Here is a 15,517-nt window from a genome sequence, read left to right on the forward strand (position 1 = left end):
TCAAAATACTTCTAAATCTAAGATAGGTGCATGTGTGAGTGACAGTGTCGCCAAGAGTCATTTTTACAAGTTCCTATCATGCTGTTAGACTGGTCCCAGATCTGCTGTCTGGCATTGACAATGACTATAGTAGTTGGCTATACAGCACAAACAGATCTGGGACCAATCTATCATGCCGTGCTTATACACTGGTTACAGGGATCATGTGGCTCTTTCAGTACATCCAATGGGCGAGACTCCTCAGAGGCAGATAGGCTATACAGCCCTCCAATCCTTAGAGTGGATGTGAGTATAGGTAAGGTGACTGGGCTGGCGTGATCACATGTTCTCTGCTCTCTCTCTCCTCCTCTCTCTGACTCTCTCTCTTACTGACTCAATCTGACTCTCTCCCTGACTCTCTCGCACGCACACACTCGCTCTCTCCTTCTCGCGCTCTCTTTCCCTTCCTCACTCACTCTCACACAAACACACGGTCACACTCACTCCTTCCTTTTCCCTTCACTCACTCTCTGAGCCAGCTGCGCTCTTTTCCCTTCACATCAGTTTGTGGATTCTGGCGCTTCTAGAATGATTATTTATTTTTACCTGTCTGAAGAAGATAGAAGATGAGGTGTGCGTTCCGCATACTCTCCACTCTCACTGATGCTTTCCCTTCCGTGTGATCTCCCCCACTTTTCATCTTATGCAAAAGGATTTCACTTCTACCTCCTCCATTGAAACTATCTGCCAACCATGTATTCCTTTGATGACTTCAGGTAAGGATAATGCCTTTCTCACTGTGTTGCTTTTGCCTTGTCCATCTGCTTCAGAATTTTCTGTTGATATTATATGTTCAGGAATAGGCTTGACTTCATGATCCTAGATGAAAAATGGTATTGGTAGCTAGTTATTAGATATATAACCTGATGTTGCTCTTGTTGGAAATTTGACTATTCAGGGGTGAAGTGTATTGATCAGAGATGTGATCGGACAACGATGTAAAGACAATAATATTAAAGGTTTATGGCCTATAGGGAAAATGGTTTTGGTAGGTAGTTCCTATACAAAACTGAATCTCTGTTTTCAGCTCGGTAAGAAACCATAGTTGTTCACTGTTTGTGTCAGTAAAAGCAGTTTCCAAACCAGCTTTTTCTCAAAGGTTAACAGTTCCAGGGAGTGTTTCCTTCATTCCACTGAGCTGAGACTGCAGCCAGCTGGTCAGAGGAATGAGTTTGATAAATCTCTCCATTCTTCCCAGAGGAAAAGGAGATGAGTTTCAATCAGTGTGTCAGCTTTGCCTCAGAGAGGATTGATCCCATCTTATGCTTGTTTACAGACTGTCCATGCTTAGGAATGCTAAGCTAATGCTAATTTGTGTAGTATGGTGGGATTCCCACCACAAGCTGGCTGGGTCTCAAAAACATAGGAGATTAGAAAGACTGGGACCAGGGTTGGGGTCAATTCCATTTCAATTCAGTCAATTCAGGAAGTAAACTGAAATAGAGGGGAATTGGAATAGGAATACTTCCTGAATTGAAATGGAATTGGCCCTGACTAGGACATGGCGATTTGTGAGGATTGGATTTTTAGGGTTGTGTTCATTAAGTGCCAAAATGAGAGAGAAAAAATGAGTTAAACAGGGAAGGACAACCTGGACTTTTCGCTACGGAGTGCCCTATTGAACACAACCCAGGTGATGCAGTCAGTATGAGGGAAGAATAACCTAGGGATGCTTTATATGACATCACTGTGATTATACAACCTTGTTGTGTTTGTGCCTTGTGTATTGATTTGAAGTATGACTTTCTTGCTAAGGCCCAATACCATGTTTCACACACAGGACTGTGGACAAATGCTTTCTGTCAGTGTGTGGGGCTTATAACTGACTGTAGGCGCAATGATGACATAACTAATCTTAGTAAGGAGTAACAGCTTTAGGAACATTGTCACTTGACAAACTGAATGCATTTACCCCTAAAGTGAACTCAGTTGGAGACCGATCAACATTATAAAGGCATAATAACAAGCTTACATGCTTATGCAAATTACATTTGGTCGGAAATAACAGTCCATATAGAATGACAAGGATATAGTTTTCACTCTAGTCAGGAATCTGCATTCAGGAGGCACGACAGGGCCTGACGACCTTGGGGAGCTTTGCTGTTGCTGAACCTGCAGTTATTGGCTTTTAAACTACCTCAGCCTGTCTCCCCCCTCTCTTTCTCCCTCTCGCTCTCCATGCTCTCTAACCCTAACTCCCCCTGCTCTCGCTCTCTCTCTCTGACACTCTCTCCCCCTCTGCTATCCTCCTTACCTTTCAGTTGACGACTGACCCTTAACATCAAACAGATCAATTGTGCTAGCTGCTAGGCTAACTCGCCAGTGGTAGTGCTTCCTCAGGCCCATAACTAGCTAGTCGCTACAGTACCAAATTGGCTGCATTTCCCTTTAAGGATAATGATTAGTGACAGATAGGGACCTGCCTTTACGGAGGACTTGGGATGGAGGTGGGGGGAGGGGCTGTATCCATTAGCCATGTGTCTACTACTTACTTACCCCTTTCTTCTCCTTGGCGATCACACACCACGTCATTACTGCACTTCCTTTCATTCTGGAAGACTTGTAGTCTACTGGGATGATCCATCCATCTCTGATGTGTCTCTCTCCAATGTTTTGATATCAACAATGTATTTGTCACAGGCTGTATGTTAGTTAGTGAGCATCGTGAATCAGTCCAGCTGGGTTTTTTGGATTCCTGGAGCGACAGAGTCACTGATAGTAATTCAGCTTGACAATGGCCTATGTTCAGCCTAGTGTGTCCCAAAGCGCTGTCCACCAATCCTAACTGAGTAGGACTAATTTTGACCAATCCAAAACAGTGGTTCAACCCATAGTGGTGCCATCGCCCTCAGTGACTCCATGTCAACTAGTCAGAGTGTAGCGTTACTATCATAATGACATTTGAGATTGTTCCGCTTTTTTTCTGAAACAACAAGAATGAGTTATTGAGGGTGTTCAGGGTTGGCGGACGGAGCATGGGACGGCTCATCCACACAGTGTAGTTTAGATACTACCCTCTGGCTCATATGTCAACCACCCACCATTACTCAAACCACAACATTCAATTTCCAATGAAGTTGTATGTGTCTTGGTACTGTATGTCTGCTGAGATGCGTGTATGTGCTTGTGCGCGTGTGCTTGCGTGTACATTGCATTCGGAAAGTATTCAGACCCCTTGTCTTTTTCCACATTTTGTTACGTTGCAGCCTTATTCTAAATTGTGTTTTGTCCTCATCAATCTACACACAATACCCCTTAATGACAAAGCAAAAACAGGTTTTTAGAAATGGTTGCAAATGTATTAAAAATAATAAGCATAAATATCACATTTACATAAGTATTCAGACCCTTTACTCAGTACTTTGTTGAAGCACCTTTGGCAGAGATTACAGCCTTGAGTCTTCTTGGGTATGACGCTACAAGCTTGGCACACCTGTATTTGGGGAGTTTCTCCCATTCTTTTCTGCAGATCCTCTCAAGCTCTGTCAGGTTAGATGGAGAGCATCACTGCACAGCTATTTACAGGTCTCTCCAAAGATGTTAGATCGGGTTCAAGTCCGGGCTCTGGCTGGGTCATTCAGATACTTGTCCCGAAGCCACTCCTGTGTTGTTTTTGCTGTGTGCTTAGGGTCGTTGTCCTGTTGGAAGGTGAACCTTCACCCCAGTCTGAGGTTCTGAGCGCTCTGGAGCAGGTTTTCATCAAGGATCTTTCTGTACTTTGCTCTGTTCATCTTTTCCTAGATCCTGACTAGTCTCCCCGTCCCTGCCGCTGAAAAATATCCCCACAGCATGATGCTGCCACCACCATGCTTCCCCGTAGGGATGGTGCCAGGTTTCCTCCAAACATGACACTTGGCATTCAGGCCAAAGAGTTCCATCTTGGTTTCATCAGACCAGAGAATCTTGTTTCACATGGTCTGAGAGTCCTTTAGGTGCTTTTTGGTAAACTCCAAGCGGGCTGTCATATGCCTTTTACTGAAGAGTGGCTTCCGTCTGGCCACTCTACCATGAAGGCCTGATTGGTGGAGTGCTGCAGAGATGGTTGTCCTTCTGGAAGGTTATCCCATCTCTACAGAGGAACTCTGGAGCTCTGTCAGTGACCATCGGGTTCTTAGTCACCTCCCTGACCATTGCCATTCTCCGGTTGCTCAGTTTGGCCGGGCTGCCAGCTCTAGGAAGAGTCTTTGTGGTTCCAAACGTCTTCCATTTAAGAATGATGGAGGCCACTGTGTTCTTGGGGACCTTCAATGATGCAGAAATGTTTTTGTACCCTTCCCCAGATCTGTGCCTCAACACAATCCGATCTCGGAACTGTACGGACAATTCCTTTGACCTCATGGCTTGGTTTTTGCTCTGACATGCACTGTCAACTGTGGGACCTTATATAGACAGGTGTGTGCCTTTCCAAATCATGTCCAATCAATTGAATTTACCACAGGTGGACTCCAATCAATCAAGGATGATCAATGGAAACAGGATTCACCAGAGCTCAATTTCGAGTCTCATAGCAAAAGGTCTGAATACTTATGTAAATAAGGTATTTCTGTTTTTTATTTGTAATACATTTGCAAAGATTTCTAAAAACCTGTTTTCGTTTTGTCATTATGGGGTATAGTGTGTAGATTGATGAGGATTTCTATTTATTTAATCAATTTTCGAATAAGGCTGTAACATAACAAAATGTGGAAAAAGTAAAGGGGTCCGAATACTTTACAAATGCACTGTATATGATTGTCTGTATGTAGCCTAATTGACTTGTGTGCCAGACAGATCAACTATATGTATTTTACCTTATTCAGATGGCCCCCTTCCACAAGGTGCAAAGTGCAAACACTCATCACTCCATCATTGTACCATTGTCTTCAGTGTAAATCCAGTGCTCGATGGCACCGCAAGGGGCATCCCCAATCAATACAGACTATACGAACAGGCCCCACATGCTGGGTGTCCATGGCGACAGCTGGCTGCTGGCTGGTTTAAGGGAGGAGGGTGTGTGTGTGCGCACATGCAATCTATAAGTTCTCTGTGTGTATGTTTGGTCTGCACCCTGTCACAGCTGGGTGGGGGGTTGGGGTGGGATATGGGCTAATCTCCCAGAGCCAAACAGAAGAACAACAGGAGGACAACAGCACTCAGGGGGTGATGGATACAGGAGCAGGACCACTAGGAGCATCAGCCATCTGTAATATGATCACAAGCCGTCTGCAGCAGGCCCTACAACGGTCCTTTCAGTGACCTCATCGTCGCTCATCTCTTTGTTGCTGGATTTGTGTTTATTCTGCACTCAGACTAGAAAAAAGGGGCATATTTTTTTTTGGGGGGGGGGGGGGGTTGTGAGATTCCCATCTTTATTATAAAACATTTGATTATGACTACTGTCAAGTTGTACCCTGATGGGTTTGTATAATCTTTTGAGGATAATAAAACATCTGAGCTGTAGAGTTACATTTTAAAGCGCGGTATGGCATACTGGAAACAAGGCCAGTAATGTGACAGTTTTGCGACAAAAACAAAGAAGGTATTTTTCAAAAAGAAGTGTTTTTTTGTAATCAGTATGGATATCCACCAGCTCCAAGCACTACGGTTCTACATGCCTCAGAGTGTCAGTGATTCTGGACTCTTCTACAGCAACTACTCAGCCAGGTTGGTTGTGCATTCATTTGGTAATACTTCATAATAATTCATGAATAAGCATTAATACATGTTTTTTTTTGTTTACAGTTTGTAAGCTATTAAAAAGTATTAATAAGCATTTATACACACGCATGAGCATTTATAATGTCTAAAACATTAATGTTTTTATGAAGACTAATCCACACATTTTACTGTGGCGAATTGGCAACTGTTAGGGAGGTTAATGAGAGTTAGTTATTCAAAGAAACAAAAACATTATAAACCTCTAATGCTAATGTCACTATAGATTCTAATGCATACAGCACCAAATCCCCTGGTGTAATTTTTTTTTAATGAACCTTAAATAATCTGGATTCATCTCTGAATATTCTCCCATTTAAAAACAGAATTGTATTATTGATTGAAAGGCATTTAACTGGAATTGTAATGGCAACACATGTGTTGCAGATGTAAGTAGTTGACAGAACTTTTGAAAATTTCTATTTTGACCTACTGAGTACTGACAATGGTACAGTTGAAGTCGGAAGTTTACATACACTTAGGTTGGAGTCATTAAAACTTGTTTTTCAACCACTCCACACATTTCTTGTTAACAAACTATAGTTTTGGCAAGTCGGTTAGGACATCTACTTTGTGCATGACACAAGTAATTTTTCCAACAATTGTTTACAGACAGATTATTTCACTTATAATTCACTATATCACAATTCCAGTGGGTCAGAACTTTATATACACTAAATTGACTATGCCTTTAAACATCTTGGAAAATTCCAGAAAATGATGTCATGGCTTTAAAAGCTTCTGATAGGCTAATTGACATAATTTGAGTCAATTGGAAGTGTACCTGTGGGTGTATTTCAAGGCCTACGTTCAAACTCAGTGCCTCTTTGCTTGACATCATGGGAAAATCAAAAGAAATCAGCCAAGACCTTAGAAAATAAATTGTAGACCTCCACAAGTCTGGTTCATCCTTGGGAGCAATTTCCAAACGCCTGAAGGTACCACGGTCATCTGTACAAACAATAGTACGCAAGTATAAACACCATGGGACCACGCAGCCGTCATACCGCTCAGGAAGGAGACACATTCTGTCTCCTAGAGATTAACGTACTTGGGGTCGAAAAGTGCAAATCAATCCCAGAACAACAGCAAAGGACCTTGTGAAGATGCTGGAGGAAACGGGTACAAAAGTATCTATATCCACAGTAAAACGAGTCCTATATCGACATAACCTGAAAGGCCGCTCAGCAAGGAAGAAGCCACTGCTCCAAAACCGCCATAAAAAAGCCAGACTACGGTTTGCAACTGCGCATGGGGACAAAGATCGTACTTTTTGGAGAAATGTCCTCTGGTCTGATGAAACAAAAATAGAACTGTTTGGCCATAACGACCATCGTTATGTTTGGAGGGAAAAGGAGGTGGCTTGCAAGCCAAAGAACCCATCCCAACCGTGAAGCACGGGGGTGGCAGCATCATGCTGTAGGGGTGCTTTGCTGCAGGAGGGACTGGTGCACTTCACAAAATAGATGGCATCATCAGGAAGGAAAATGATGTGGATATATTGAAGCAACATCTCAAGACATCAGTCAGGAAGTTAAAGCTTGGTCGCAAACGGGTCTTCCAAATGGACAATGACCCCAAGCATACTTCCAAAGTTGTGGCAAAATGGCTTAAGGACAACAAAGTCAAGGTATTGGAGTGGCCATCACAAAGCCCTGACCTCAATTCTATAGAACATTTGTGGGCAGAACTGAAAAAGTGTGTGCGAACAAGGAGGCCTACAAACCTGACTCAGTTACACCAGCTCTGTCAGGAGGAATGGGCCAAAATTCACCCAACTTATTGTGGGAAGCTTGTGGAAGGCTACCTGAAACATTTGACCCAAGTTAAACAATTTAAAGGCAATGCTACCAAACACTAATTGAGTGTATGTAAACTTCTGACCCACTGGGAATGTGATGAAAGAAATAAAAGCTGAAATAAATCATTGTCTCTACTATTATTCTGACATTTCACATTCTTAAAATAAAGTGGTGATCCTAACTGATTTAAGACAGGGAATTTCTACTAGGATTAAATGTCAGGAATTGTGAAAAACAGAGTTTAAATGTATTTGGCTAAGGTGTATGTAAACTTCCGACTTCAACTGTAGCTTCTTCATCCAGGGAATGACAAATGGACTTGACTGAAATGACATGGAAAATTACTGAAATGACCTAATGACTGCCTGACTGAAATGACACATCCAAAGCAATACTTCTAATATAGTCTATTCTTTCTCATTTATTAACCCCATGGTGCTAACGTTATACGTTAAAGTTAGCAACACCCACCCACTGATCATGATAAGAATAGAACAGCATGTGAATGCTACACTGAACAAACTTTTTTCCGGTTGCACTATATTCTCTGAATAGACACTGTATAAGGCCCCATGTTTAATCTACACTCGTATTGAAGATAGCACAGCTTCAGGCTAAACTCAACGTTGTGTTTTGCTCCAGTGCCCATCTTATGTTCCTCCTGAAAAGATGGATGGAATGTTTTGTTGCTGTCCCAGATGGAGATGGCTGGATACAGTGAAGACTACTGTTCACTTGGTCCCAGATCTGTTTGTGCTGTCTATAATAGGAGTTGGCTATACAGCACAACTGATCATGAATACAGTACAACTGATCTGGGACCAGGCTTACAGTAGCCTTCACTTTCATCATGCATTGTGCATATGACGTCACGCTGCTTGCTTAATGAGTACCGCTTCCTCCTGATTTGGCTCACACTGAGGCTCGAACCCAGGACCTCTGCCTTGCTAGCACACATGACCAACCTCCCGAAGCTTCTTACCAGTCGGCGCCACTTGAAAAGCTATTTGCTGGCGCAAGTGGGGACACTTCAGGCTGAGGAGTAAGTTTCACACATCCCCATGTGCTACACATACATTAGAGACTGGGAAGAAACCAACGTAATTAAACCTGATTTAAGCCGAGAATATGTTTTTGTAGCGTCATATGGAAATTTGCTTACCTAACTGTTACCTCGACTTTTGTCTAGTTTGCGTGACACTAGTTTGGACACCATTCGACAGTTCTTTACTCAGGACAGAGGCACACACAATTTGCACGAACTTTCTGCCATTAAAATGGTAATTTAATATTCTTGCTGAATAGCATGTATACCTTCATCATTTGTTGCTGAAAATCATCCCAGCAATATGGTGACTCTTGTTGCGCTTCAGCTGATGTCAAAGTGTCACTCATGCCAAACACTAATGTACTGGCTATTGACCTACATACAAAGTGGTCCAAGTCAGCTTTAGGAAACAGCTGTTTCTGTTAGTTTGAGTGGGAGGTATAGTTTACAGAACATGATATCACAGTGGTGAACACTGGACAGCAACAGTATCTCAGTGGTATTGAACATCATGGGTTTTGGACACTGCAATTTGGGTGACACTTTGGCTGGTGGGTTGTGGTGGAGGCTTGGAACTGTGTGTGTGTGTGTGTGTGCCCTTTTTGCACAAGCAGGGACATTTCGCTAAGAAGATAAGCATATTAATGGAGCAGCAGGAAAATACCATTAAGGACCACATCCCTCTCTCCTGTATGTGGCTTATTTCTTTGTCCATTCAACGTGCTATACTTTAACACGTAAGAGTGGTGGGGGCAGGGTAAAACATTCAGCTTGTCCATCATGTGGTGGACAAAGTGATTCCTAGGGATTGAAGCTGGAGCTTGGTGACATAGAGTGTTATGTATTGTTGGCTGAAAACAATACAGTGCATTAGTGAGCACAAAGAGGTTTATTTTTTATTTTATGTTTTCTGTGTTTAATGCTCAGTTTACAGTTATGTAAATCCTCATGCTTTATGGCATTATTGTGCAATTTGTTTAATAGTCTCAAAGACGTTTACACACACTATTGTCTGAAAATGATCTTGGCAGTCTGTTCCTTTTATATAACCACACTTGCCACCAGGTCTTCCACCAGAGTGGAGTTTAATAGGTTACACCGTAACAAAACATTTTGGGAACGGAAAACAAAAACAAGTGTTTATTTTTGGACAAGATCATGTAGTCCTTCCCTGTTTCTGTCCATTTTCTACCATTTGGTGCTTAATGAATACCACCCAGGCCTGCCGCGAAGTTGCCCCACACAATTACTGAAGGCCTCTGTCCTCACAGAACTCCCTTCCAGTGGGAATTTCTCTGTGCTGAGATTACAGCCTGGTGCCTATATGAGAGTTAAACCCTAGTTAATTTCGCCTTAAAACGGGAGTGCGGTAACGATCTCCTCGGAAGTCGCCTGTAATCCCGACACTGAGACGCTCTCTGTCAGCTGGTGCGTGTGGGTGTGTGTGTGTGTGTGGTGGAGCCGCCCCAAAATGATTATACTGCACTGCACTCTGGGAAAAACACTAGAGCGTATAATCCACTCAATCCCCTCCCTGCTGCCCTCTCTCTAATAACAGGGAAGGAACTCCACTTCTCCTTTTTTAACTCATTCACCAAAATGTGCATGGTGCTGTTTTTCTTCATTGGTGCTGCCCGCAGCTAAAAATACCCTCACCTTTATTTAGAGTTTATGTATATGTGCCATACATCAGCTGTATGTTCATGAGCTTAGTGTTCTATGACAAAGCATCACTTGTTAAGGGGTGCTGGGCAGAACAAAACGTACAGACTCGTTTTTGTGATTGTCGGTGCGTGGAGCAAGGAGTCAGGGAGGGTACAGACTACAGACTGAATGGGAGAGGTAACTTTAATTAAGTCTGCTGTTCTAATGGGAGTCCCCCTCTACTGCTGCTGCCACTGGCAGCTCTGGTTTCCTTCTCACTGGTCGCTCTACTACGCCTGAGGATGAGGCTACCTGCCTGTGCAAGACAAGATACAATGCTATACTCTACAGCATGCATGTGTGGGACCTGTATTGAGAGACTCTTATTTTGACAGCGTAGACTCTGGCTCTGAAGTATAGAGCAGGGGTTGCTGGGAGATCTCCAGTTTAGAGTTTGGTGCCACTGCTGGTGGCAGCTGTTTCTCTGCTTATAGTATTTGTATTTTATTTGTCCCCTTTAGGTTGGATAGTCTCTAATTAAAGCTTGAAGTCTAATACTGAAGTCAGTGTCCCTGGATCTTCATTTATTATCATCAGCCTTACGTTTGGAGGCAGCGGTGGGATTTCCTCACCTGCCTTACACATTTTTCATTAGAGGTCTCATACTCTATTTTTGGCTTTGCACTTGATGTGACTGAAATGTGAACTACAATTAGCAGACTAGCAGACATGTCATTGTACCCGGTAAATAGGGAGCGAGAGAGAAGGCCTTACCAATCAAATATTGTAGCTCACATGATGCAGCAGACGGAGAGAGTGATGCTGTGTTGTTGTTCTATTATTCGGTTCTGTTTCGGGTACGTTCCACTGAACCAGCAGCATTAAACAATTACCCTGCCTGGCAACAAAGGGATTGCCCGCTGGCTGGTCACCAGCTAGGGTTGCTGTCCTCTCACTGCTTGATACCCGCTCTGCCTCCAGGGTTACCATGGAAACCCTGAATTGTTCCCAGGCAAAATGTTATTTAGTTGTGATGATGGGGAAATTAGGCCTAGAACTGCTGTGACAAACCAGCAGCCTGCTTTTAGAAAAAACACTGCCCCTTACCTTACTATTAATTTAAACCATCCCCAATTTGTGTATTCCTGGACAAAGCCGGTAAACCAGGGGTGTGCACACCGTAGTAAAAGGTTTTGCAACTAAAAGCGTTTTGCAATGAAAACTAGCGTTTCTTATTGGACAAGTTCAGGTTAGTCCATCCCTGTTTCTGCCGTTTGCTTCCTTTTGGTTCCTATTGAATACATCCCAGAACTGTACTACCAGAAAGTACTCAGCTAATGGATGGGGTACAAACAGAACAATACACCGAAACCCAACATCCATGATACATACAGTGCTGCACTGAAAGGCCCTGTGTATGTGTGTGTGCGTGTGTGTACAGCAGCGGCTTGCTTAATGTGTGTGTGTGTGTGTGTGTGTTTAGGGGCAGAGGCTTGCTTAATTCAAAAGGCTGGAAACATGGTGGCCTCCTTTCTCCAGCTCACCCATGAGGCTTATTTGACATGGTTAAGCACTCAATGTAGCAGAAGCCTCCATCCAGCATCTCACTCCCACTCGTCTAGCTGGAACATGTCTGGAGGCTAGCATTATCTCAACTTCTGCCTCTAGATCCTTATAAGCCACCGTAATGGATGTTGTACTACCTCTCTCTGTGTAATAGCTATTTCGAGGTATCCCCAAGTACCGTATTATAATGGTGACGTGTCTGAGCATTCCTGTCCAATCCCAGTAAGCAAAACTGGTTGTAAAGATGTAATTTCAACTGCAGAACTGGTTGAAAGTACATATTTTCAACTGGTTTTGCTCAGTGGGATAGGCCTACACACTTACACAGGTACAGGGGTGATTTCATTGTATTTAACTACATTGATATTGACTGGCTATATTGTTTAGAGTGTTATATTGAATGTATGTTTCTTAAAACTAAATAATTCACGCAAAAGTCTCCAATAGATATTACACACACACAACCTGTCAATGGCCATAGAAACAAAGACCCCATATTATTGTCTGTTTTCGTTCCCCTGCAAATTCTGTTAATTTGTGTTTTTTATCCATATTTTGACTTTTATTCATGACTTGGACATGAAAAGTGCTTATCCATTTTTTTTAAAGGTGTAGTCATGAGTATAAGGAAGACCGACAGGGTTTAAGCCTATAGTGACTGACAAGGAGAGCCACAGTCACCACTTACGTCCTCACTCAACTTCTACATTAATGTGGATGCTTCCATGATTACAGATAATCCTTAATGAATTGTTAATAATGATGAGTGAGAACGTTAGAGGCATAAATATCAAACCCCCCCCCCCAAAGAAAATGCAAACCTCCCTTGTTAGCATGCCTTGGGGGTATGATATTTGTGCGTCTGTAACTTTCTCACTCATCATTATTCACGATTCATTCAGGATTATACGTAATCATGGTAGCATCCACATTAATGAAGACGTGTTTAGAAACATATTCTATTTTTATTTACAATAAAAGTGACTCCAAAATGACACAATACATTATTTACCATTTCATTTTTATTGGGCACAAAATAATCTGAAACACAACCAAAACAAACAGCAAATGCATCCAACAAGCATGATGTAGTCATTGCGTGCTATGAATGTGGGACCAAATACTTAACTTTTTACTACTTTAATACACATAAGTGAATTTGTCCCCATACTTTTGGTCCCATAAAATGGGAGAACTATGTACAAAAAGTGCTGTAATTTCGAAACGGTTCACCCGGTATGGAAGAAATACCCTCAGCTGACAGTCTGCACCTTAGCCATTGTATCATTTCAAATCCAAAGTGCTGGAGTACAGAGCCAAAACAAAAAAACATTGTCACTGTCCTAATACTTTTGGAGCTCACTGTATACTGTAGGTTTGTGTTGATTTGTAGGTGCAGTGCAGTATGCAACCTACGAGAACCGATCTTGGATCAGGAAGATGTTGGTGTTTGTATACACAGCCACTACCACCAAGTGCTAATATTAGCATTCCCTAACCACAAACCAATGCAAGGCAGTGTAGGCTAACCCAATATAGAATGCTTTAAAGATATGCTGCAATTGTATGACTAGGCCTTTGTATTTGTTCCAGTTCAAATACTGTTACCATCATGCAAAAGTGTGATGCTCATAGTTCGTCAGGGGCAGTGCATGAGTTTGCAGTCTGTATGACTTGACCATTCCCATTGTGTCATGTAGGCATTGCCCACTCTGTCACCCTGACTTGCAGTTCTGTAGCTCCCTTTAGCTTAGTTGTATTTGTCACGCTGCCTTTTCTCTAAGTTATTTTTCCGTCCCCAGCGACTGCAAAGTATTTGAGTTCTTTAAAAATGGCTTTGGAGACAGCAGCTAATGTCAGACGACTATTAAAGAGATCTGTGTCTCTTAGATGACCTAAGGTACAGAATGGCAGGCAGGCTCAGGGTCAGGGCAGGCAGAAAGATCAAAACCGGGAAAACAGAGTATGAAAAACACGCTGGTAGGCTTGACGAGACAAGACGAACTGGCAACAGACAAACAGAAAACACAGGTATAAATACACTGGGGATAATGGGGAAAATGGGCGACACCTGGAGGGGGGTGGAGACAAGCACAAAGACAAGTGAAACAGATCCGGGTGTGTCAGTGCTGGGGTTACGAGGTAGTTGAGGTGATTGAGGTAATATGTACATGTAGGTAGGGGTAAAAGTGACTAGGCAATCAGGATAGATAATAAATAGAGTAGCAGCAGCGTGTGTGTGTGTGTGTGTGTGTGTGTGTGTGTGTGTGTGTGTGTGTGTGTGTGTATTGGAGTGTCAATGTAGCAGCAGCGTGTGTGCATAGAGCCAGTGCAAGAGACTCAGTGCAAGAGACTCAGTGCAAAAAAAAGTCTGGGTAGCGATTTGATTAACTGTTCAGCAGTCTTATGGCTTGGGGGGTAGAAGCTGTTCTGGAGCCTTGTGGTCCCAGATTTGGACGCTCCGGTACCGCTTGCCGTGCGGTAGCAGAGAGAACAGTCTATGACTTGGGTGGCTGGAGTCTGACAATTTTTTGGGCCTTCCGCCTAGTATAGAGGTCCTGGATGGCAGGGAGCTCGGCCCCAGTGACATTCGAGGAGCCGTTAAACTTTAAGTTGCATCACATGCGATGATTGAGCAATGTCAGTCAGACAAATAGACGGCGCTATACTTTATTTCTGACTTAGCCTGGTGGGGTACTGAAACCAATGCTTCACAGAGAAGGCATGTAAACCCTCGACCCCAAATGGCTCCAGAAATAGGGCTTGTTTTTGTAAGGGGATCTGTCAGACACTAAAGAGCTGAGTATCTCCTCAGGGACATGTGTGGTCTCTGTGTAGAAGCGCCTGTTTTGTGGTTAGATTGAGCCCAACTCAATTTAGAACCAGATAGAATATATCTTTACGGTCTAAGTCCCAGTAATGTATTTTTTAATTGAAAGCTTTGAGAAAGGAAATTCATAATGTGTAGACTCGGGATATTGAAGTCGGGATATCCTCAATTGCCAAGTCCTACTTGACTGAGTAGCATGACTGGTGAACTATGCCCACAGTTGAGTCTAAAGCATGTTGGGCTCTACCTGTGGTTGCCAGGATACCAGAAAGGCATAAGCTGGTTTTCTGAAAGGTTTTGCTTATTGTGGATTTATTTGAATGGCTTTTATTGATTCCATATCGATTTGAGTTATTGACTCAATTGAGCCCAAGACTTCCCTATTTTGAATGTGGTAAATGAAGATGCTCTTACACCTTCTCCTCCATTTATTGCTGTTAGCCTTTAGCTGTTAGCTGTTAGCCGTTAGCCTTTGCTTCCTTTGCTGAGATACAATTTCACCTACTGTGTCAAACTACACCTCACTCAAAACCTCAAATGAAGCACAGCACTCACTGTCGTCTGCTGCGCTAACTGGCTGAGATGTCACATAAAGGGTAAACCAAACTTGCTATATCCGATTGCATGTTCAATGTCTCCTCAAGGGCTTACTGTGCAATGATTATATTTTTTGAATATCTGTAATTGATTGATTACCACACGCGCTTCAATTTAATTTGAAAAGCACTTGCAAGGATATTGATGGTGACTGGTTGTGTGATGGCTGTCTGATGGTTGTGTTATGGTTGATACTGAAGAGTGGTGAGAATGTGTCAGTGTCAGGTTAGTAATCAAGGAGGGACAGCTGTCGGTCCCTGTCTTGCGGCATTCTTTCAGAGCCTGACCCTCTAATAT

The 15,517-nt window shown here is 42.8% G+C and overlaps 1 protein-coding gene across 1 annotated transcript in view; it reads left to right on the forward strand.

Moving 5' to 3' along the window:
• Positions 1-682: 682 nt before the first annotated feature.
• LOC311103122 (ena/VASP-like protein) overlaps positions 683-15,517 on the forward strand; it is a gene marked incomplete at its 5' end in the record, with an annotated part of 44,240 nt that continues 29,405 nt past the window's right edge. The window contains 2 exons of the mRNA XM_084144662.1: positions 683-755; positions 13,187-13,241. Coding sequence (XP_084000788.1) covers positions 683-755; positions 13,187-13,241 — 128 coding nt within the window. The remainder of the gene's footprint in view (positions 756-13,186; positions 13,242-15,517) is intronic.

Source organism: Coregonus lavaretus, assembly GCF_964263955.1.
Source record: "Coregonus lavaretus genome assembly, chromosome: 27".
Classification (NCBI taxonomy): Eukaryota; Metazoa; Chordata; class Actinopteri; order Salmoniformes; family Salmonidae; genus Coregonus; species Coregonus lavaretus.